At 39.7% G+C, this 19,580-nt stretch overlaps 4 protein-coding genes across 4 annotated transcripts in view; 3 read left to right on the forward strand and 1 right to left on the reverse strand.

Annotated features, from left to right (window-relative positions):
* LOC119797107 (nuclear factor 7, brain-like) overlaps positions 1-13,802 on the forward strand; it is a 33,091-nt gene extending 19,289 nt beyond the window's left edge. Inside the window, exon 3 of the mRNA XM_038306061.1 lies at positions 13,409-13,802. The gene's annotated coding sequence lies outside the window, so the exon portion shown is untranslated. The remainder of the gene's footprint in view (positions 1-13,408) is intronic.
* LOC119797110 (tripartite motif-containing protein 35-like) lies at positions 1,600-2,853 on the forward strand. The gene is made up of 2 exons (XM_038306063.1): positions 1,600-1,777; positions 1,874-2,853. The coding sequence occupies exon 2, from the start codon at positions 1,891-1,893 to the stop codon at positions 2,851-2,853; it is 963 nt and encodes a 320-aa protein (XP_038161991.1). The 5' UTR covers positions 1,600-1,777; positions 1,874-1,890.
* LOC119797111 (tripartite motif-containing protein 35-like) lies at positions 11,751-13,428 on the forward strand. The gene is made up of 2 exons (XM_038306065.1): positions 11,751-11,902; positions 11,999-13,428. Exon 2 carries the CDS (start codon positions 12,016-12,018, stop codon positions 13,426-13,428), a length of 1,413 nt encoding a protein of 470 aa, XP_038161993.1. The 5' UTR covers positions 11,751-11,902; positions 11,999-12,015.
* Positions 13,803-15,631: 1,829 nt separating the features above from the next.
* On the reverse strand, positions 15,632-19,212 carry rbm15b (RNA binding motif protein 15B). The gene has a single exon (XM_038306059.1). The coding sequence runs from the start codon at positions 18,957-18,959 to the stop codon at positions 16,473-16,475; it is 2,487 nt and encodes an 828-aa protein (XP_038161987.1). The 5' UTR covers positions 18,960-19,212; the 3' UTR covers positions 15,632-16,472.
* Between the last annotated feature and the right edge of the window lie 368 nt (positions 19,213-19,580).

Genomic DNA, 19,580 nt, shown 5'->3' on the forward strand with positions numbered 1-19,580 from the left:
TAAAAATTCAAATTAGATATAGAACATTGTGTATTTGGTATGAGAAACATTGAAAGTTTGAAACGTTTATCCTTTTTTTTTAACCTAATTTTATATAATTCTGAACAGATTTCCAAAGCTGGTTAGACCTAAAGAACATTGTTCTGTCTCCACTATCTGACACTATTTTATTATTTGGTTTAAAAAGTGAAAACTGTTCTCTGGAATATTTAGGAAACTTTCTTATATTGATGGGAACATTTTTCATTCACAGATTTAGGTTTCTTTAAACAAAGCCCACCTTTGGTCATTGGAAAAATGATTTCGATTTATATTCTAAGTCTGTGAAACTGGTTAAATCTAAACATGCAGTAAATGATAATCTCTGTTGGAACGTTTTGATTGAATGTAATATTGTCCTTCTATTTTAGTTCTGTTTTGTTACTTGTTTTTATTTTATGTTGGTCACATCTCAGTTGCTACAAGTTTGTGATGGTTATTGTCACATTAGCTTTTAGTATCTTATACTATTTTATTATTTATAGTTTTTATCTTTATGTACGGCTGCCTAATGTCTCTTCTATTTTACTGTATTTGCTCCTATCTTTGACAGATCACAGAATTATTCTGTTTGTCATGTTGAATGTTGATATTTTTTTACAATATTTATAATATTAAAAAAGATGTATTCAGACAATCCTAACCAGCGGTTCCCGACAGATACAACTCATCCTCCTTATTTGAATATAAGAACATGAAATAAAAGGAGCTTAAAAATAAAAAACTGAGTACAAAAATAATTCACTGAATACATAAAGTAAGTTTACAAAATAAGTGTCACAAAATAATACTCTATTATCGTATTAATAAATTAAGTAATAAAAAAGCTTTGAATAAATACATAATGTATGTATAATAATAAATTAATACATAAAAATCATTTAACATGTTTATTTTTTATAATTTCAGGGGGATATTTATTTATTTGATTTTCAATGGAATGGCTCTCCGTAGACACGATGGGGCAGTCCTTTGTTGTCATGGCGATGAGGTACTGATGGACCTGCATAGAAAAGGTCAGAACTGGAGAATTAAGATCTGAGCAAAGAAACTTCTCAGCGTCTCAATACTGATTATTTCCATTTGGCTCCATTCATAACAACATCTCAGCTTCACTGACTGTGAAGTGATTAACAAGTGATGCTGTTCTGACCCGGTATGAGATTAAAACATTTGATTCTGTTATATTTAGCAACAAATGATAAAAAGAAGTCAATGAAACAAAAAGCATCACATTAAAACCACATTTAGCTCCAGAGACTGAGTTTTTGTTGCAGCAGGTCTGGAGGAAGAGGAGAACTTTGTGGAGGTCAGCTGATTATTCCTGAACGAACATCTGGGAGAGAAATTTCAGTCAGAGCTGAACGACTGCAGCACTGAGGACAGATTATTGGAGTCTTTATTACATGTTATGATCTGATCTGAGCAGAGAAAAATAAAACTTGTTCATCAGTGAGTTTTATAGCAGCTGAAGGTTGAATTCAGGACTTTGGAATGAAATCAGTTATGCATGAAGCAGCAGGTTTAACAGGTTTTAGCTCCGCCCCTTTACCTGCCACACCTGAACTGAAGCAGGAAGCATTTTGTGATTGTTGGTTCCTGCAGAGAGACTCCCAGACGATCAGATTCACCTTCAGACCAAACTAGCAGCTTCCTCTGAGTGAGTCCAGCTGCAGGAGAGAAAAGTGGAAACCTCCAACACTGCTGCTTCAAGCTGCTCACACTCCACACACTGAAGGTGAGTTGGACCAAGAACACCACTCAGAGTCACTTTGAGGGAAGTTAGTAGAGGAGGGAGGGGAGCCATGACTGACTGGACCTTCTGTGTTTTCAGCTTCACTCAGAGACTAAATGGCTTCCAGGTTAGAGAAGGATCTCTGCTGTCCGGTCTGTCAGGACGTCTTTAAGGATCCAGTTCTTCTGTCATGTAGCCACAGCTTCTGTGAAGAGTGTCTGAAGAACTGGTGGAGAGAGAAACCAGTAAAAGAGTGTCCAGTTTGTAAGAGGAGATCTTCAAAGGATGAACCACCATTGAATCTGGCTCTGAAGAACCTGTGTGAGACCTTCTTACAGCAGAGAGAGCAGAGAGCTTCAGAGGATCTCTGCAGTCTGCACTCTGAGAAACTCAGACTCTTCTGTCTGGACCATCAGCAGCCAGTGTGTCTCGTCTGCAAAGATTCAGAAAAACACACCGAGCACAGATTCAGACCCATCGATGAAGCTGCTCAGCAACACAAGAAGAAACTTCAGGAAACTCTGGAAGCTTTGAAGAAGAAGCTGGAACTCAGGAAGAAAGTTCAAGAGGAGTTTGATCAGACAGCAAAACACATGAAGGTCCAGGCCCGACACACAGAGAGGCTGATTAAGGAGCAGTTTAAGAAGCTTCATCAGTTTCTAGCAGATGAAGAGGAGGCCAGGCTGGCTGCACTGAGGGAGGAAGAGGAGCAGAAGAGAGGGATGATGAAGGAGAAGATGGAGGCTCTGAGCAGAGAGATAGCAGCTCTTTCAGACACAGTCAGAGCCACAGAGGAGGAGCTGAGAGCTGAAGACGTCTCATTCCTGCACAACTACAAGGCTGCAGTGGAAAGAGTCCAGCGCTGCCCCCTGCTGGAGGATCCACAGCTGCCCTCAGGAGCTCTGATAGACCAGGCCAAACATCTGGGCAACCTGGCCTTCAACATCTGGAGCAACATGAAGAACATGGTGTCCTACACTCCTCTCATCCTGGACCCAAACACTGCTCACCCAGAACTAATCCTGTCTGAAGATCTGACTAGTGGGACTTTTGGAGAGGAACAGAAGCTTGTCTTTTAATTGTCAAACTTGATGCTTCATATGACCAGTAGAGGGCAGGACTGCAATGAACCATCTGGGTCTGGTATAAATCATGCCTGTGGAGAAAAAACATGCAGTTCAATTTTTAGCTAAAACTCAGGTTTTATAAAAACTCTAAAAGCAGCAGTTTCAGTGTAAAGATTTAAAACTAGTTTGAAAAACCTCAAACACTATTTTCTTCTAAAAAATATCTCTAGTTGTTTTTAAACAATTTTTTAAAGATTGTTGAGAGTTTGGATATAGGCCTTTAATTTTTAGACGTATTAGGATCAAGAGCAGATTTCTATAAAAGGCTAAATTACTGCTTCATTTTCTTTAATTTCCGATGTTTTCAACAGAGGTGTCAAAAGTATTCATGTTTATTACTCAAGTAGAAGTATAAATCATTCTGATATTCATGTAAAAGTTTTAAAGTAGCATTTTTAAAACTACTTAAAGTATAAAAGTAATGCAGGTAAAAATGTTAAGGACAGAAGCTTTAAACATTATACTTGTTACTGCGCTACCAATTGAAAGAACATTTTTCTACAATTCTGGAAGATAACTTCCTTATACTTTAGTTTCTTCATTTCATAACTAATAGTAGCAGTGTCAATTTTAACTTTACATCATCTTGAAGAATGCTTTATTTTGGTTTGTGGGGAACAACAAGTTGGTGCAGCAACGAGTCCAAAAAGAAATTAATTGTCTGGATGAAGCAAATTATTTTAAATATCAACAGGCCGTTACGAAAAGGAGCCTAAATGACACAAAACTAACAAGTCTACTTTTAATATTTATGGAGTAAAAAGTAGAGATAATTGCTAAAAATGTAAGGAGTAGAAATAAAAAGCTGTCTAAAATTAATAACTCCAGTAAAGTATAGATATCCAATATTTCTACTTTAGTAAGGTAACAAAGTATTTGTACTTTGTTTCTTGACACCTCTGGCTTTCAACATATAAAGGATCGTTACTACTAGTTTTTGGCTGATTGGGGTTTTATTTTAACCACTAACTTTAATTTTCTACTCTTTAATGCTTTCTTTCCATCATCATCCATTCATTCAATACCTCCTTGCTGGGACGGTACTTGAGCAGGTGGGAAGGGGAGAGGATGCTGACATATGGCTGCTGCACTTATCTGTTAGAAACATGTTTAACCTTTCCAGCGGAGCCGTTTGCTCAACGTTTTCCTGCATTGATGAACTAAAACGACAGTAAAAAGTGTAAATCCAGAGTTATCTTCATGAATATGAGCTAATATGGGGAGGAAAGTGAACTAGCTGTCTGCACCTCCACTGGCTGTCTGTGAAAGCTGTCTGCACTAAGAGGAGCAGATGGACTGAACCATTTAGGTAAATGGAGAGGGGAGCTAAGCATTGAGACATGTTTTCAAAATAAAATGAATATTTACCAGTACAATAGAAATCACATATGTGATTGTCATGTTGTCACTGAGTGTCATATTATTCCGTCTGTATTAATTGTACTAGGGGCCACTGTCAGACATGGAGCCCTAGAATCCTTCTACTTTTTGGCCCCTGGAGGCTCCTTCCAGATGGAGAAATGTGATTAATCAGTCCAGAGAATGCGTCTCCACTGCTCTGGAGTCCAGTGGCAGCGTGCTTTATCTAAGTTCCATGCTGGGATTCACTGATCCCCTGAGAGCGACCTATTCTTTCACAAATGTTTTTAAAAACAGTCTGCAAGCCTAGGTGCTTGATTTATACGCCTGTGGGATGGAAGTGATGAGAACATTTGATTCCAATAATTTGAATAGATGAGCAAATACTTTTGTCAATATACTGCATGTTCTTCCATGAAAAGATCAGGTTTTAGGATCTGTTCCATCCGCTTTATTTCAGCATAGAAATCTCTGTTGATCTGACGAAACTTAACATCTCATCCAGCTTTTCACCAGCTGCCATCAGAAAGTGAATTTGTTTTACATTATGTTTTTTTTCAAATGTTAAAGCAGTTGCTTAAAACTGTAGTTGTAACTCTCTGCCAGTCAAACTTTCTGCACTTCATCTATTGGAAATTAATTACTAACAAATATAACTTCACTCCAAACAACATTACAATTTGGAACCAGAGATATGTAGTGAAGTCAGTATTTGAAAGAGAGCGGTATATTAAAGGGATCTAGTCTGTTAATCACTTGGTCGATTCAGAGTGAAACTTTTTGGGTCATGCTGGTTTTTTAAGCCCAATATAACATAAACTGCCAAAAAAAAAGCAAATTTCTAAATCTATACCTTGCTCTTTTAGTTCTTGGGTTAAAAATTATTTGTTATACTCTGACACTTCCCCAGTACTGAGTTCACTACAGATTGAAGGTATTCAGATGAGGAGTTTCCTCTTAAAGGAATATTTATAAATTCAATTAGAAGACACTACATTTCAAATAAATTTATAACAGATAAGATTTCTTGAAGAACAACTAACTATATAACAAACCTTCTGCCTCCAAAAGTTGAAGAGATACAATTTAAAATAATTAATAAAATATATCCAAGTAAAGAGTTTTTATAATCAGAATTAAAATTAGATATAGAATATAATTTTGTTTTGATAAACATTGAGAGTTTGAAACATTTCTTCTTTCTTTTTTTAACCAATTTTCAAATAATTCTGAACAGATTTCCAAAGCTGGTTAGACCTAAAGAACATTGTTCTGTCTCCACTATCTGACACTATTATATTATTTGGTTTAGAAAGTGAAAACTGTTCTCTGGAATATTTAGGAAACTTTCTTATATTGATGGGAACATTTTTTATTCACAGATTTAGGTTTCTTTAAACAAAGCCAACCTTTGGTCATTGGAAAAATGATTTTAATTTATATTTTAAGTCTGTGAAACTGGTTAAATCTAAACATGCAGTAAATGATCATCTCTGTTGGAACGTTTTGATTGAATGTTACATTGTCCTTCTATTTTAGTTCTGTTTTGTTACTTGTTTTATTTTTTTGTTGGTCAGATTACAATTTTGTGATAATATTGTTACATTAGCTTTGATTATCTTATACTATTTTATTATTTTTTTCTATAGTTTTTATCTTTCTTTATTGCTGCCTAATATCTATTCTATTTTACTGTATTTGCTCCTATCATTGACAGATCACTCAATTATTCTGTTTGTGAAGTTGAATTGATTTTAGATGCTTTATAATGTGCCCTATTTTCTAGCTACTTTATATTTTTTACAATATTGATAATAATAAAATAGATATATTCAGTCAATCCTAACCAACACTGCCTGAAAGATAAACCTTTGCCCCCTTATTTAAATACGAAGGAACCAGCACAGTGTTGTTGTTGTTGTTTCTTGTTTTAATGGCGGTTGACAAGCAACTTATTGGTGTGCATTACCGCCATCTACTGGTAAGGAGTGTGGATCAAGACGCAACTTAAAAAATAAAATAAAATAAATAAATCCTTTCTATCAGGTTAGTTTTCTTAAGAAAACTTATTAAATGACGTAAATATTCAGAAGAGGAGCAATATCCCAACATATCTGATATTTTGAACTGTAACTTATTCTTTAGAAGTCGTAATTTCCTTCTCTCCTCAGAGTGCTTTAGACATAACAACAAAACATGTTCTACTGTCTCTTCTTGAAAACAAAATTCACAATTTCCTGATGGATGTCTTCCCATTATAAATAATGTACTGTTTAAACCTGTATGACCAAAACGTAACCTGGATATGATATTATCTTCTTTTCTACTTCTTCCTGTTCCCCTTATTACCCCAACTTTCCTTTGAAGCTTTCCTCCTCCCACTGCTTCTGCCATCTTTCCTTAACCTTTTGTTTTATAATAGATTTTATCTCCTCTTTACTAAATGGAATCAGTATCTCAATGTAACTGTTTTTTTAAGCTTGTTTTGCATATCTGTCTGCCAATTCATTTCATATTACTCCTATATGAGATGGAACCCATGTAAAAATGACAATTAATCCCATGGCCTGAATTCTATAAAGTATTAACTGAATCTCCAATAGAAGGTCTGGTCTACTATTGGAATGATTATTTTTAATTGAATATAACAATGAGCTTGAATTAGAGCAAATTAAACTTCTTAAAGGACAAACCTCTTCAATCCAACTCAAAGCCAAAATAATTCCCATCATTTCCCCTGTAAACACTGATACGTCATCAGAAATCCTCTTACATTTTTTAATATTAAATTCTGGGACGATAAATGACACCCCATTGTTGTTACTTAGGCTTTTAGATGCATCTGTATACACTTGAACATAACCAAAATATTTATTTTCTATATATGATTGGACTGAGCAAGATTCTGAAAAATTTCCTTTTTCCCTCTTCTTCAACAATAATAAGTCCACAATGATTTCATTAAATAGAGACGGATGAACCAGTGACAGAGGAACTGTATCACTCATTTTTATGGATGATAACTGAACATTTTTAACATCACTTTCTATCTCCCAACCAAAGGATTTTAAAGTCTTTTTCCCTTTTTCCCAACTAGGTTTTAAAATTTCTTCACATGGATGGTTTTTATAATGACCCTTTAAATAACTCCAGTAAGATCATCTTAACTGTAATCTTCTAAGGTAAAGAGGAATTTCCCCCATTTCAACTAACAAAGCTGAGATTGGAGTTTTTCTGATGGCTCAGGTACACAACCTCAAGGCTTGAAACTGAATAATATCTAATTTTTTAAGAAGTGTTTCTGATGCTGATCCAAATGCCAGGCTGCCATAATCTAATACAGATCTTATTAAACCCGTATATATTGATTTTAACGCTTTCCTCTTAGCACCCCACTCTCTCCCCACCAAACACCTCATAACATTTAAAACTCTCTTACACTTGTCCACTACTTTTTGAATATGACTACTCCAGGTCAGTTTTTCATCCATCCACAAACCCAAAAACCTAAACTCCTTTACTCTTTCTAAATCATGTTTATACAAATATAATTTTAAATCACTAGATACTTTCTTCCTAGTGAAAAATAAAGTATTTGTCTTATCTATTGAAATTTTAAAACCCCAATTATATGACCACTCTTCTATACTATAAATTGCTTCTTGTAATTTCTTAACTATGAATTTCAAGTTCTTACCTCTCTTCCAGATTGCTCCATCATCAGCAAATAATGAACAACCCATCCCACTCTCTAACTTATCAAACATATCATTAATCATAATAGAGAAAAACAAAGGACTCACAATACTTCCTTGAGGTGTTCCGTTTTCAAAAAAATATTTTTCTGACAATTGTTGACCTATTCTTACTTGTATAGATCTATTTTAAACATTGATTCTCTAACCCCCATTTTTCTTAATTTAATTAAAAACCCTTCTTTCCACATCATATCATAGGCTTTCTCTATGTCGAAGAAGACAGCCACCACACTCTCCTTATTAACTTGCCCTTTTCTGATTTCATGTTCTAAACAAAAAACAGGGTCCAGCACTGAGTGACTGCAGAGGTGGAGTATTTAAGGAGAACAAAACAAAGGATGCACTAATGAGCTGAATAAGGAGCAGGTGTGGGTGGAACTGGCAAGAGGGAATCCAAGGGGAAAGAAAACAATCACAAGGGGGCAACAGAGAGTAACTAAAGAATGCTAGAATATTATGGAAAATAAAAACAAAACAACTGATAACAGAAAACTGAAAACTCAGAGTCACAACAAATGGGAAGAACCATAACAAAAGTAGGTTTACAGAATAATCCTCTATTATGCATTAAATAAATTATGTAATAATAAAGCTTTGAATATATAATAATAAATCAATACATAAAAAATTATTTTCACATTATTTTTTCTGTTTTATTTCAGTTGAATATTTATTTATTTATTTATTTATTTATTTATTTATTTATTTAATTTTGAATCCAACAGCTCTCCATAGCCATGATGGAGCAGTCCTTTGAAAGGTCAGAACAGGAGAATTTAGATCTGAGCAAAGAAACTTCTCAGCGTCTCAATACTGATTATTTCCATTTGGCTCCATTCATAACAACATCTCAGCTTCACTGACTGAGAAGTGATTAACAAGTGATGCTGTTCTGACCCGGTATGAGTCAATGAAAGAAAAAGCATCACATTAGAACCACATTTAGCTCCAAAGACTGAGTTGTTGTTGCAGCAGGTCTGGAGGAAGAGGAGAACTTTGTGGAGGTCAGCTGATTATTCCTGAACGAACATCTGGGAGAGAAATTTCAGTCAGAGCTGAACGACTGCAGCACTGAGGACAGATTATTGGAGTCTTTATTACAGGTTATGTTCTGATCTGAGCAGAGAGAATAAAACCTGTTAATCAGTGAGTTTTATAGCAGCTAGAGGTAGAATTCAGGACTTTGGACACACATGGGAAACACATCAGTTATGGTTGAAGCAGCAGGTTGAACAGGTTTAAGCTCCGCCCCTTTACCTGACACACCTGAACTAAAGCAGGAAGCATTTTTTTTTTTATTGTTGATTCCTGCAGAGAGACTCCCAGACGACCGGTGGCCTTGACATCTAGTTTATGTGAAATAGTGGAAGGAATGATTAATAATGGACTGGTGTATTGTCTAAATGGTGGAGGATGTATGTCGGGGTATCGGAGTGGTTTTCGAGGGGGGAGGAGCACTGGCGATCCAACGCTCTGTTTGGAGCGCGAAATTGGAGGAGCACGGATGGATGAAGAAAGTGTAGTGGCAGTATTCTTTGATATAGAAAAGGTATATGACAGGATGTGGGTGGATGGATTATTAATTAAATTATACAAGTTTGGTATTAAAGGGAGAATATTTAAATGGATTAAAGACTTTTTAACAGGTAGGAAAATACAAGTTAGAATAGGAGAAACTACCTCAGGAAAATATAAAGTAGAAAATGGAACTCCACAGGGGAGTATTATAAGTCCACTATTGTTCTCAATTATGATAAATGACGTATTTAAAGATATTGAAAAAGACATGGGGTGTTCACTATTTGCAGATGATGGAGCTGTTTGGAAACGAGGGAAAAATATTGATTGTATTGTTAAAAAATTACAAAAGGTTATTATTGAAATAGAGAAATGGGCGTTGCAATGGGGATTTAAGTTCTCAGTTGATAAAACAAAAGTAATGTTATTTACTCAGAAAAAAATAAACAAGGAAATAAAATTAAAATTATATAAACAAGAGTTAGAGCAGGTAAAGTGTATACAATTTTTAGGATTATGGTTTGATGAAAAATTAAAATGGCATATACATATACAAAAAGTTGTTGATAAATGTAATAAAATCTTGAATATTTTGAGATGTTTGGCTGGCAGTGACTGGGGAGCAGATAGGAAATCACTAAAACAGATTTACACAAGTATGATAAGATCCAACATAGACTTTGGTTGTTTAGTTTACGGTTCAGCAGCTAAAACACATCTAACCAAATTAGACATTATCCAACATCAGGCACTAAGATTATGTACTGGAGCATTTAAAACCACACCAACAGCAGCATTAGAAATAGAAATGGGAGAAATGCCATTAGATTTAAGAAGAACAAAATTAGAAATCAATTACTGGTTAAATTTACAAGGAAATAATGGGGATCACCCAACTTTGGACATTTTAAATCCATGCTGGGAAAAAGAAAAGAAAGAAATTAGGAGTTTTGGATGGACAATTGAAAATAAAAATAAAAAATTTAAAATGAATAGTTTAGAAATGAGTCAAACAACACCAATATCAATTATACCTCCTTGGATTCTACCAGAAGCAACAGTAGATATGTCACTAATGGAAAAGAAACAAGATAAATCGTACACGGTAGATATCAATTTAGTACAGTTACATTTAGACAGTTATTATCAATATATCCAAATTTATACTGATGCATCAAAAATAACTGAGAAACTAGGAATAGCATTTGTAGTACCAGAATTCAATATAAAAATAGGAAAACGAATTACAGATGGATTATCAGTATACACAGGAGAAATGTTGGCAATATTATTAGCGTTACAATGGGTAGAAGACATAAAACCATTAAAAACAATAATATGTTCAGATTCAAGCTCTGCATTGTTAAGTTTAAAAAATAACCAAACAGATAGTAGGATGGACATTTTATTAGAAATAAATCATACACTGTTCAGAATACGAAACATGGGGCTGATAGTTACATTTGTGTGGGTTCCAGCACATATTGGGGTAGAAGGAAACGAGAGGGCAGATAAAATGGCAAAAAGGGCAATTAAACATTCTATTAGTTTATAGTTAAAATAAGTAAATCAGAAGGAAAAAGTATTATTAAAGAGAAACTAATGGAAGTTTGGCAAAAAAAGTGGGATGAAAATAAAACAGGAAGATGGTTTTATAAAATTCAGAAGATGGTAGGAGAAAGAAGAAATGGAAGAAGAAATAGAAAGGAGGAAAGAGTGATAACAAGGTTAAGATTTGGTCATACAGGACTTAATTATACACTTTTTAAAATACAAAAACATAAAACGGGCAAATGTGATTTCTGTGATAAATATGAAACCATAGAACATGTTATATTAGAATGTCATAAATATGAAAAAAAGAGAAGATATATATATGAGGAGAGAGTTTGAAGACATTAAGGAGAAGGTTAATTTATTAGATATACTGAGGAAAAATTTAGGGAGTAAACACATACAAATAATTATTCGATTTCTAAAGAAAACGAAATTATTCCATAGAATTTAATTATAGTAAGTGTGTTTGTGAGTGAAGAATTGATATACAAAGCTGTGCACAAATATGTTTATATTTTTAAGTGTGAATGTGTGAATGTATGTTTAGAAGAAGTTAGGGTAGAATGTATCAGGATAAATATTTTAACCATCACGAACCACACTCCATACCAGTAAGTGGCGGTAATGCTACTAACAGTTTGTTGCCAACCGCCATAAAACTCGACAAGAAGAAGAAGAAGACTCCCAGACGATCAGATTCACCTTCAGACCAAACTAGCAGCTTCCTCTGAGTGAGTCCAGCTGCAGGAGAGAAAAGTGGAAACCTCCAACACTGCTGCTTCAAGCTGCTCACACTCCACACACTGAAGGTGAGTTGGACCAAGAACACCACTCAGAGTCACTTTGAGGGAAGTTAGTAGAGGAGGGAGGGGAGCCATGACTGACTGGACCTTCTGTGTTTTCAGCTTCACTCAGAGACTAAATGGCTTCCAGGTTAGAGGAGGATCTCTGCTGTCCGGTCTGTCAGGACGTCTTTAAGGATCCAGTTGTTCTGTCATGTAGCCACAGCTTCTGTAAGAAGTGTCTGAAGAACTGGTGGAGAGAGAAACCAGTAAAAGAGTGTCCAGTTTGTAAGAGGAGATCTTCAAAGGATGAACCACCATTAAATCTGGTTCTGAAGAACCTGTGTGAGACCTTCTTACAGCAGAGAGAGCAGAGAGCTTCAGAGGATCTCTGCAGTCTGCACTCTGAGAAACTCAGACTCTTCTGTCTGGACCATCAGCAGCCAGTGTGTCTCGTCTGCAAAGATTCAGAAAAACACACCGAGCACAGATTCAGACCCATCGATGAAGCTGCTCAGCAACACAAGAAGAAACTTCAGGAAACTCTGGAAGCTTTGAAGAAGAAGCTGGAGCTCAGAAAGAAAGTTCAGGAGGAGTTTGATCAGACAGCAGAACACATGAAGGTCCAGGCCCGACACACAGAGAGGCTGATTAAGGAGCAGTTTAAGAAGCTTCATCAGTTTCTAGCAGAGGAAGAGGAGGCCAGGCTGGCTGCACTGAGGGAGGAAGAGGAGCAGAAGAGAGGGATGATGAAGGAGAAGATGGAGGCTCTGAGCAGAGAGATAGCAGCTCTTTCAGACACAGTCAGAGCCACAGAGGAGGAGCTGAGAGCTGAAGACGTCTCATTCCTGCACAACTACAAGGCTGCAGTGGAAAGAGTCCAGCGCTGCCCCCTGCTGGAGGATCCACAGCTGCCCTCAGGAGCTCTGATAGACCAGGCCAAACATCTGGGCAACCTGGCCTTCAACATCTGGAGCAACATGAAGAACATGGTGTCCTACACTCCTCTCATCCTGGACCCAAACACTGCTGGTTCAAGACTCATCCTGTCTGAAGATCTGACCAGCGGGACTAAAGGAGAGAAACAGAAGCTTCCTGATAATCCAGAGAGGTTTGGGTCTTGGCCCCGGTCTGTCCTGAGTTCTGAGGGCTTTAACTCAGGGAACCACAGCTGGGATGTTGACGTTGGAGACAGTAAATGCTGGATGCTTGGTGTGTTAGAAGAGTCTGTTCAGAGGAAGGGAGACATAAAGTCTGGATTGTTGTATATATGGTTCCATGAAGGTAAATACTTAGCAGAGTCTCCACCATCTCTTCCCAAATTTCTCTCAGTTCAGAAGAAGCTCCAGAGGATCAGAGTGAATCTGGACTGGGACAGAGGAAAGCTGTCCTTCTCTGATCTGGACACTAACACACACATACACACCTTCACACACACCTTCACCGACAAGATGTTTCCATACTTCTACACTCTGGGTAAAGTAAAAATCTTACCCATGAAGATCTCAGTGAGCAAACAGCAGCTCTGTCCAAATGAAACCTTATTGATCTGATTGAAACTCAGTGTTTGAAACAGGAAACTGGAGATGATCTGATCTGATCTGATCATCTGGTTGTTTTATGGAAACAAACTGAGATCCAAACATCCAGAAAAACTGAGAGGTTTTCATCTTAGTATAAAACGACTCAGCATGTTTAATTTCAACAAATGAGACCTTTTTGCATATTGACTTTAATGTAAAATGTTTTTCATTCATGAACTTTGATGATTCATATTTACTTTTGTCGAATATTTTCTGATCCTTTAACTTATTCTGTTTATATCAAACATGACTTTTTGTGGAGATGGATGTGCTAATAATCATCTTTAGCCTGAGAAGAAGTATTTGTGTTTCGAGTATTTTGATTATTAAACTATTAAAGATCACTGATTATGTCTTTTAATTGTCAAACTTGATGCTTCATATGACCAGTAGAGGGCAGGACTGCAATGAACCATCTGGGTCTGGTATAAGTCATGCCTGTGGAGAAAAACATTCAGTTCAATTTTTAGCTAAAACTCAGGTTGTATAAAAACTCTAAAAGCAGCAGTTTCAGTGTAAAGATTTAAAACTAGTTTGAAAAACCTCAAACACTATTTTCTTCTAAAAATTTCTCTAGTTGTTTATAAACCACTTTTTTAAGATTTTTGAGAGTTTGGATATAGGCCTTTAATTTTCAGAAGTATTGAGAGCAGATTTCTTAAAAAGGCTAAATTACTGCTTCATTTCCTTATAAATTTTAATAATAGTCTTTATTTCCAATGTTTTCAACAGAGGTGTCAAAAGTATTCATGTTTATAACTCAAGTAGAAGTATAAATCCTACTGTTTACACTTTTTTAGAAGTTAAAATTAACTTCAGCTTTTTACTCAAGTAAATGTTTTAAAGAAATTAATTTTATGGATGAAGCAAATTATTTTTAATTAATTTTTTTATACCAACAGGCCATAACGAACATGAGCTTAAAATGTCACCAGTCTATTTTAAAATGTAAGGAATAAAAAGTAGATAATTGCTAATAAAAAATGTAATAAGTAGAAGTAAAAAGTTAAAAAAATAACTCAAGTAAAGTATAGATAGCCTTAATTGAGATTTAAGTAAGGTAAGTACCTAAGGAAAACCAGTTGAGTGCATTGACTCCACAGCAATCCCTCACACTAAGCATGCTTGTAGCGACAGTGGAGAGGAATAATCCCTTTTAACAGGAAGAAACCTCCAGCAGAACCAGGCTCAGTGTGAGCGGCCATCTGCTGAGGCAGACTGGGGTTCAAGGAGACAGGCTGGTCCATCAGATTTCCAGATGGAGAAATGTGATTCATCACTCCAGAGAATGCGTCTCCACTGCTCTGGAGTCCAGTGGCAGCATGCTTCAGGTCCATGCTGGGATTCACTGAGCTCCTGAGAGCGACCTATTCTTTCACAAATGTTTTTAACAACAGTCTGCATGCCTAGGTGCTCGATTTTATACGCATCTGGGATGGAAGTAATCTCAACATCTGATTCCATAAATCTGAATAGATGAGCAAATACTTTTGTTGTTATACTGCATGTTCTTCCATGAAAAAAATCAGGTTTTAGGATCCATTCCATCTGCTTTATTTCAGCATAGAAATCTGTTGATTTTTTTCTCATGTTAAAGCAGTTGCTTAAACTATTAACCGTTTGCTGCTGTGATGCAATGAATGTTTTTTTAAAACTCAGATGAGATTGATTTTATGTAAATTAAGTCTGACTAAAATTATATTTCATATTAAGATTAAAACATTATCCATTTAATAACTACAGAAAAAAGCTACTTTGTTTATCTTAGACTCCCATTGATGATTTAATACAAAATTCTCAGACATCAATAGATTTGCTGATGATACATATATCCTATCAAAAATGTAAACAGATAAAATCATTTCCTGACATTAAAGAACCTTTTTATTTGAACACTTTGAAATATGTCGTCCTTTTATCAGACTAAATAAAGCAAAGAAAGTCAAACTTCTCTCTTCATTAAACTTTAAATAATTCATAAAATTTTCTTATACCTTAATGTTTTATAATATGCTGCTTTTGTAAATATTGCTTTTTAAGCTCATAACTTAACTGTTTTGAATGGAAGCCTTTATTGCTTCTATGCTGTAAACTTGCTGTAGTTTGTTTCCTATTCCTAATTTCTGTCCATTGTCTCATCCAGGCTGAGATGATTTAACTTTAAGCAGAAATATTGAGGCTGCAGCAACAAAAACTCTGGTTTTATTTCAGGTCAGAAACAACATGGTCAATTTTCAGATGACACAGAAAACACTTCAGATATTCCTCTTTTTAAAATACATCTCATTATTTACTCATTCATCCTTATTTTATAATACCGGCTTATTTCTGACTGGTTTCATCAAATGAATTTGACCATTTGAAGAAATTCACTGGAAGATTTTGGGTCCAAATGTTTTCCCATCCCTTAGTCTGTACAAACGGTTCGATTTGTGGTTCAGTTCACTGACCTGCTTCATGACAACATGGAAGAAAAACCAGAACACGTGGGATAAAACCGAGGGTATAAATGTGCACAATAAGAACAATCCAAACAAGCACGACTCGAACTGATCGTTCAACAGGAATCCTGAAAGAAGTTTTCATTTTAACAGACAGGCTGGGGGTTGATCTCCTGGTGCATGCAATGGGGGGGAGGATGGGCCTGGAATGCTAAAAACACCAGGACACACAGAGGCAGGCTGGAAAACAGACAATTCAAAACACAAAAAATGCTAAAAGATTAGATTCAAGTTTATAGAACCGTCCTGCTCTAATGTGATCCAGGATGGATTAAAAACAGATAAAGTAACAAGCAGAGAAACACTTCTGGGTTTAGTGTCACATCTTACAGCTTACTGTAGAAAATCAGGAGGGTTTTTATGTTTTCTTAAAAGTTCCTCCTGGATTATTTTCACCCTCCTGGATGAAGGCGACACTGAGGAGCAGAAGGACTGAAACATGTAGTGTGACCCGACTGGAACCTCTTTGAACTGGACCAAACACTGAAATGTCTGAAACACGCCGTCCTGGAATCAGTTAGTGTCATTGACGATGACGATCACCATGTGCTCCTCATCCAGACTACCCACAGTCCTCTTGGCCGCCTGCAGGAACTGCTGTGAGAACTCCCCTGGAGGGAAGGCGTACAGCATGGCGCCCGGACCGCTTTCCTTTGCGGCAGGCAGACTCACAACGCCGGCGGCCTCTTTGTTGCGCAGGTAGGTCACCAGGTGGCGGAGCAGACGGACCTGCAGCCCCGGCTCCAGCCCCGGGGGCTGGCGGTCCACAGGCCCCTGCAGGGCCAGAAGGATGGCGAAGCCGTCGGGGCGGCCGAGCTTGATGCGGCGCATCACCTCGTCGAGCCGCGCCTGGTCCATGCGCAGGCGCTGGGCGATCTTCAGCTGGCTGGGCTGGTTCTGAACCTGCAGCTTCAGGCTGTCCTTCATCACGGTGTGGAAGTACGCCACGCCGCCCTCCAGCAGGAACAGGTCCGTGGGGAAGCTGCTGTTCTTCAGGGCGAAGAATCCACGCCACAGCCTGGAGAGCGTGCTCTGAGCGAACTCTGACAGCGTGCTGGGAGAGGTGGGCGTGTCCGTTTGGGCGGCGGGGGAGCCGGCGGCGACCACTTCGCTGGTTCGGTGGTGGTGGTTGTTCAGGTGGTCGCTGGAAGATCGCTTGCTGTGGTGGCGGCTGGCTGACGGCTCGTCTTCGTTGGTGGCAGAGTGTCGTCCTGCGCCGCTGTCGGGGGAGTGGTCTCTGGGCTCTGTGGTCGAGTCAGGGGCTCGGACCCGGGCTCGGTCGGGGCTTGCATCGGGGGAGAGAACCCCCCCTGGACCACGCACCCTGGCTCTCCCCCTCTCCTTCTCCTCCGCCGGCCTCTCCGCAGACAGACTCCTGCTCTTCCTCCTCCTCTCCTCCCGCTCCTTCAGCCAGCGCTCCCTGCTCCTGCTGCGGCTCCTCGCCGTTCGCCCACTCCTCCCGAACGCCTCGACCCCCCCGGGCCTCCTCTCCAGGCTTCGCGTGGGGCTGCTGGGAAAGTCTCTCTCCAGCAGGCCCCTCTCTCTCTCCCTAAGGGAGAGGAGGCTGTGGGAGGGGGAAGAGCGCTCCCTGCCCACCCTGAGCTCTCGCTCCAGGCTGCGATGGCGACTGTAAGCCTCCCCTAGAAGGTCAAAGTGGGAGGAGAGAGCAACGGGAGGCTGGTAACCAGGAGGAAACGGGCGGGAGGGGCTCTCCTCAACTTTAGCAAAGTCCACCCTGAGACGGTGCTCCGGGCCCCCCAAAGGAAAGCCCCTCATCTGGGTACAGGCAGCCTGAGCAGCGTCTAAGCTTTCATACTGGATGTAAGCAAAGTTGTCTCCTTTCACATAGTCGATGTTCCTGATGCTACCAAAGCGGTCAAACTCCCGAGCCAGGGCGGCGAGCGAGTTCCCGGGCCCCAGGCCGCCCACCCAGAGCCTGGTGGTGGGGTTCGCCTTGCCGTAGCCGATCTTTATGGGGTTCCCACCGATCAGCCGGCCTTGCATCGCCACCTTGGCCCGGTGGGCCATGTCCAGGTTCTGAAACTTCACAAAGGCGTATGCCCCACCCTGTCCACGGGCTGGACGTTTAATCACCACGTCCTCAATGATGCCATACTTATCAAACCCCCTCCTGAGCTCAACCTCTGTCACGTTCCCGTCTAGGTTCCCAATGAAGAGGTTGCTGGTGGCCCTCTGGTCGTCCTCGGGCTTTAAATCCTCCACCACCGGCATGGGCGGGAAGCCGTAGGGCCGCCCCCTCTCATCCAGCATGCCATAATAATCCAACAGCCGGTCCCGGTCCCTGCTCAGAGCCAGGCTCTCCAAGGCGTACTGTCGGGCCCTCAGCTCCCGGAGGCTGCTCACCGCCGGCCCGGGCGGGGACAGGGAGCGCTGCCTATAGGGGTAGGGCGCGTGCAGCGGCAAATATCCCGCATCCGGCGGAGTGACACTGCGCCTCCTCACGTACATGGGCTCTATTTTCAGCTGCCGCTCACCCAGAACCAGCCTGGAGGACTTGGCGTGCCTGGCCTCCTTGGCGTCCTCCGGGTGGCGAAAATTGACGTAGGCGATCCGGCCGAGCTCCGGGGTGTGCGAGAGCTTCACGCTGACGTCCCCGAACTTTTTGAATTCGTGGAACAGCGCGTCCTCCACGTCCTCGTCCGACACCTGAGAGCCAAGGTTACTGATGAGCAGCGTCTTGTACTCTAAAGTCCCGGGTCTGGCGGCGGGCGGGTCGGTGGCGCGAAGCGGCGGGCGGCCGAGAAGGCTGAGCTCGTGTCGGTGGTGGAGCTCCAGAGCGGCCGCCCGCTCCTCTCTGAGCCGCGGCTTCTCTCGCTCCCTGCTGCGGCTGCGGCGGTGGTAGCTCCGACTCTCCGCCAGCAGAAGAGCCAGAGGCGGCGGCGGCAGCTCATCTCTGCGGACGCTCTCCCGCTCTCTCTCCCGTATCCGCTTAGCGACAGCCCGGGACGGACTGCTCTCTCTCCCGGCCTGCCTTTTCATCTTTCACCGGAGGATGGAGCCCAAACTTTTCCGTGCCTGCAGCGGGAATTCGGCGATTGGAGCTGGTTCCGGGAGGGTTCGTGGAGACGAGGCGGCAGCGGACGGCTTCACGGAGAGACGCGCTTCCAGGACGGCCGCTGATTTTTGGCACATTTACGATGAATAAGGTTAAAAATGATGCTAAACATTTCAGCATCACAGTAGCTGCAATAAGGCCGCCATCTTGGACAATAGGAATGTGCGCGTTCCCTGAGGAGGACGGAGGGCGCGGTGACGCACACGCGAATGACGTCATGACGTTGCACTATTTGTTTCAGAACATTATTCTGTTGAGAAAAAACGGGACTTTTTAGTTTTTCTGATTGAATTTCAACATTATATATTTACAACTCGACCGCCCACAAACAAAATAGCAAAAACAACTTTATTGGCTTGCAATCAAATTGGAATTTTAGATAATTTATTGTGTTGATTCACTGTGGCATCTGGTATTTTTGTCACCTTTGGTACTGTTTTTCTTTAAACAAGAGTATTTTATCATTTCTTATTATACTTTTATTGTTCTCTGTTAATGTCCCCCCTGGCATATGTTTTTGTTGTTTTGTGATATGTTCACAATGC

The sequence above is a fragment of the Cyprinodon tularosa genome, unplaced genomic scaffold (assembly GCF_016077235.1).
Source record: "Cyprinodon tularosa strain WSP-4 unplaced genomic scaffold, ASM1607723v1 ctg570, whole genome shotgun sequence".
NCBI classification, from domain to species: Eukaryota; Metazoa; Chordata; class Actinopteri; order Cyprinodontiformes; family Cyprinodontidae; genus Cyprinodon; species Cyprinodon tularosa.